Below are 5292 nucleotides of genomic sequence, written 5' to 3' on the forward strand. Positions count from 1 at the left end.
GACTGAAATAAACAATAAATAAGTCATCTAAACAACAGCTTTGAAAGGGCTATTTAGAGTCCCCCTACAGATTTTTATTTTAAAATGAAAACCAGAGAATTTATTTTAAAAAGAGGAGGCATGGAACCAATATATAGTAAAAATCATGTCTTGCTTTCATGATATATTACTGTGGGTCATACACACTAACATTATTTGATTAGGGGGATCCTAAGAGCAGAACAATAGAAAAAATTTAAAACAGTCCATCTATACGGAAATCATCTACATGTTTTGCCTCTGAAAAACCATCAGTGAAAGAAGAAAATTATTTTGTGCTGACAACAGAGACTGATGATCAGGTTCTCCACAAGGCACTAAGCACCTCCTGTTATAAGAAAAGGCCCCCATTGCTCATGGCATCTGCACTTCATATGTCTCTATTTTTTGTTAAAAAAAAAAAAAAGCCGTGTACTTTTGTTTTTCCTTGAGTAACTCTCGGAAAAGTATAGAGAGATATGCTTCTGATGTAAGAGACGATAAGAGCAAAAGTAAATCTATTGGTAGCCAGTCCTCACCTTCTAAGAAAAAGCCAAAGGAGTTAGCACGCCGACACCCCCACAATCCAGATGGTTTGTTTCATCAGTACATGGGTTCCAGCAGAGAGCAGGTGAGAAATAAGGCTCTGAGTATTAAAATAAACCAATATTCAACATTTTAAGCTGCTTTTTAAGTTCCTCCTGCCCAAATTTACTAAAACACAGAGCTTTGACTAACTCAGAGCTCTGAGTCTACCAATCAGTTGGTACCCCCAGTTGGGAGTCTACCAACCTGGTACAGCAAGTGAGGGGACTGACTATAAAGCTGGAGCCACCCTTTTGGTGAGAAGAATCTCAGGGCCAGGAAACTGACTTCCCTTCCTTCCTCCTCCCTCCACCCCTGGTTGATCATGGAGGATCTTCACCAAGGTCTCCACTGTGGTCCTCCGATTAAGTCAGACTCTAAACCTCTAACTGATCCCCCTGTCCTTTTCACTGTACACTCTCTGAACTACCTTGTTTCCCAGGTAACTTTTCTTTTTCCTACATGGAAGTTATTCCATGAGCCCCTAAACATTAGGGGAAATACAGAGGACAAGTCACCTCAACAAATCTCACAGCCCTTTCTTCACCACATGGCCAAAGACAATCTCTGAACAAGTGAAATATAAAATAATGCCTTGCATGTTCACAGAGTACAAGGACTAAACCCATACTCCAGGCTCAGAAAAAAAAAATCAGACCTTCATCAGCAAAGGATGTCATAAACAGCAAAAACCCTTGTAAATAAAGCACTCTGTTGAGACATACATTTACAATGCCAATTTGTGCATGTTTATTGAGAAATAGATGGCGAGACAAGCTCCCTTTTCAGAGACACCAGGAAATACAGCAGCAAGGTCAAAACATGTCAAAAATATCAGAGACTGGGTCATCGGTGGTACACCTTCTGGAAAATCCAGAGGCCTACACACCACCAGTAACCAACCCTTAAATTAAGCTGGGTGCTGGCCATAAAAATTTCAGAATGCCAAAGGCAGCTTGTGCATGGCTAGTGGCCAGCAATCAGAATAGGGGTCAGTGAGGAAGAGTTATTCAGGGACAGGCAGCATGCTGGAAGATCCTGGAAACACAGATGGCAGGTCGTGGAGTCTTGACTCGCTCACTGGCTCCTACACACTTAGCAGGTTCTTCGGCAACCGGATAAGCAGGACTGCTGGTACGTTCTGGAGACCCCACAGGCTGGTTGGCAGACAGCAGAGACTCCTCCCACTGGTTGGCAGACAGCAGAGACTCCTCCCACTGGTTGGCAGACAGTAGAGACTCCTCCCACTGGTTGGCAGCCACCAGAGACAAAGGTGAGTGGCCGGCTGCAGGGAGTTGAGCAGGGATTAGAGACACAGGTAGTCTCTCGAGAACAGGTCACCTGGCAAGGGCTGGCAACGCAAGAAGTTCTCTGGTAGCAGGTTGGCTGGCAAACAGTGGGCTCGCAGCTGGTCTCTCGACAGTGGTCCAGGAGCCAAGAGCCAGTTTGGAAGGAACTGGGCAAACAGATGCCACTCAGGCAATCGGCATCACCAGTTGAAGCCGTGGCAACTGGGACCACTGGGACAGTGCAGCGTCCTCCAATTGGCCTGGAAGAGCAGTTTCTTGTGGAGCAGTTGAAGGACATGATGCCAGACAGAGGGCTGTGGGTACCTCGTTGAAGATGGCTCCTGAACTGCGAATGCCACTTCAGGCTCCTGAGCTTAAATATATTCTTGCTGGCGGGTGGGGCTCCCTCCCTGGTCTCCCTGGCTTCTTTGGCTCAGACCAGTTTGCCTTAGAACATCTTGTGAATCTACAGATTAATTGTCTCTTGAGAAGCCTTCACCCTCATAAAGAAAGTTTAGTGGTTTGGTAACTAGATCATAAGTCTTCTGTACTGTACTTAGTCTGAATTAAGAAGGTTGGTTGACAGCTTCAAAGCTATTGGTCATCCCAGCCCACACTTCATTCCTCATTTATCTTGTTTGCATAAGACAAGTGTCAATCTGACTATAACACCAAACATGCCACCATCCCACCATCACATACTCTCTCCCTTCTGACCAGGACTAATTGCAAGCCCACACCCTGTTTGGTTTGTAGTTGACACTTAGTATGTTTTAAACATAACTTACTCAGTCACTCTTTCATAGCTAACGGGGCTTCTAACAGGGAAGGTGCCTCCTTGAATATGCTTCAAGAGGACAATGACAAGACCCACCAGGAAAAAAAAGAGGACACAAACACTTGTATCCAAAGTGTAAGCTGGCTCTCAAACTTAATCAACTGTCTGAAGCAAGATGCCCACAGGAAGGCTAGAGGGCAGTAGGACGCACTGTTTATGTCCAAGCATCAAAGCAAATTAGAAGCTAATTAAGTGCAACGGCATTTGTAGCCAAGACCCTTTCTAAATAAATTGGATGGTCCTTATTCCTAAAATTTTCAATGTAATAATAACGCATAATAGTGACTCGTGAGCCTCATTAATATGCTGATGGAACAGGCTTAGTTAATTTTCTATATTATTATAATGTTAATTTGAAAGGGTATAGTGTCTTTCTCCAAATTTGCTTTCTCCCAATGTATTCAAAAGATATTTATTTTTCACAAATACTTATAGATAGGATGCATTTTAATCATGGACAAACTAAAGGCTCTTCAAGGTCATTGTCTCCAACAGGCATAAAGATAGGGGAGGGTGGAAGGAAGCAGGCACTTAATCAATGTTTGGTAATAACTGGATGTGTGAAGACTGTACTATAATACTTAATTATTCTTTTTATGCTTGGGGAAACCATAAGGATATCATTCTCCTCATTTCATCTCAGTACAATATAGTCATTTCTGAACACCAAAATGACTGTTCTTTTGGTCCACCTGTACCAGGTGAATCACTGCTTCAACTGTGGCAAAATAAGTCATTTCAGCATAACTTCAAGTGGTCATAACTTTAAGTGATATTTCTACCTCAAAACAGCTGTAAGACCTGACTCATTTTTTAAATTGGCTTACACGGGGGAGGACAAGGTGACAATAATGAATGTACATTTATTTGAGGGCTACAGGTAGGCTATGTTTTAAATATGCACAAAGCAACCAGCTTTACGTCAGAACTCATCAGAAGTCCCCTTTCAAAAGCTTTATTCAACTAATTGGAGGCTAATGGCACACCCACACAAGAGGATGCTGTGCTGTGGGCTATATTATAATTCCCAGGGATCAGACCTCAAGGTCCTGCCTCTCCCTCAGTGACTCGCAGAGTATTCTCAGGAATAGAGTGAAATTAACGAGATGACTTCTTTCCACAATGTTATGACTATGCTCTTCCCACCACAGAGAATGTCCCAGTTGGTGTTTGAAGATCCAAGTCCCTGGACACAGGGCCTGGCTTGCTTGTTTTAAAAAGGATGAGTAGTTTACAGGCTTCTCCCAGCTGTGGGTTCTCAGACAACTATGGAAGAGAAGTTAATAGTGTTAATGCCCAAAAAATGAAGTCAGTAGTAGAGTGACACAGGGGAATCTTTCAGTAACCATTGCCACATTCCTGAAATGGCAAAGATTTTTATGTCATTACTCTATCTTGATTCCTCTTCCACTGAAAGTTGGAAATTACAAATAAAAGGATCCTGGAAAATATCTTCCATCAACTTCAGGAGAAAAGGAAATGAACATTTCTTGAGCATATGACTCTCTCCCAGTCATTACATTAGAGACTTTATCTACCCCATTTTACTGAGTCTTTACAGCAACTCCCTTCAGGAGAAAAGGAAATGAACATTTCTTGAGCATATGACTCTCTCCCAGTCATTACATTACAGACTTTATCTACCCCATTTTACTGAGTCTTTACAGCAACTCCATGGAGAAGTATCATATCATAAGAAGGAGCTAAACTTCAGGGTGGTTGAGTGGTTCACCTAGGTCATGCAGTATATATTTGACTAGGTTGAGATTCAAATAAAATAAAGCCCGTAAGCTACCAGCCCACAATGATGATATTTACACATGACTAGATGCTTTCTTTAAGGTGCAAACAAGAATTGCTTTTTTTTTTTGAGATTCAAATAAAATAAAGCCCGTAAGCTACCAGCCCACAATGATGATATTTACACATGATTAGATGCTTTCTTTAAGGTGCAAACAAGAATTGCTTTTTTTTTTTAATCAATCAGTGCTTTGTTCATGACATTACAAGGGATATAGTCTTCATTACTCTTCCAGGTTCATCAATTGATTAAGAACAAAAATAAAAATAAAATAGTAAGTTACAAGCACTGCTGTCCTTATACTTCATATGCTTTTTCATTCTGAACACAATTTAACAATTTTTACTTCATTAGTCTAGGATGCAAGGCTACTACAAACAAAGAAAAAAGAACAAAGAGCCATCAATAGCTTGAAGCTAGAATTTGAAATTACAATTATTTATAATGGCTATGCATACAACCAATTTTCAGAGAATAGCAGGGAAATGAATTGATTTTCTAGTCTTACCCATTTTCCAGAAAGCCTGCCATTTCACAGGTGTTAAATACAAAGCAATCTGTTGAATAGATCCCTTAGATTTAATCACCAAAAGAAACTATTGGTTTGGCTTGTTTTTTCACTAGAAGCAGACTATTTCTGAAATATTATATTAAAATGATTTCAGAGCTTGTAAATAATGTTTTCCAAAAAGACCTTGCCAACTAGAATTGAAAAACCCATTTACTTCTCTCCTTTTCACTGAAAATCCACAATCCACTAC

The 5292-nt window shown here is 40.9% G+C and overlaps 1 protein-coding gene across 1 annotated transcript; it reads right to left on the bottom strand.

Moving 5' to 3' along the window:
* Positions 1–1593: 1593 nt before the first annotated feature.
* On the bottom strand, positions 1594–2208 carry LOC103610342 (keratin-associated protein 11-1). The gene has a single exon (XM_008594526.1). The coding sequence runs from the start codon at positions 2188–2190 to the stop codon at positions 1699–1701; it is 492 nt and encodes a 163-aa protein (XP_008592748.1). The 5' UTR covers positions 2191–2208; the 3' UTR covers positions 1594–1698.
* Positions 2209–5292: the final 3084 nt, after the last annotated feature.

The sequence above is a fragment of the Galeopterus variegatus genome, unplaced genomic scaffold (assembly GCF_000696425.1).
Source record: "Galeopterus variegatus unplaced genomic scaffold, G_variegatus-3.0.2 Scaffold10964, whole genome shotgun sequence".
NCBI lineage: Eukaryota > Metazoa > Chordata > Mammalia > Dermoptera > Cynocephalidae > Galeopterus > Galeopterus variegatus.

Bases quoted from the DNA above. Each gene is read 5' to 3' on its own strand.
- LOC103610342 (XM_008594526.1), bottom strand. From the start codon at position 2,190: ATGTCCTTCAACTGCTCCACAAGAAACTGCTCTTCCAGGCCAATTGGA.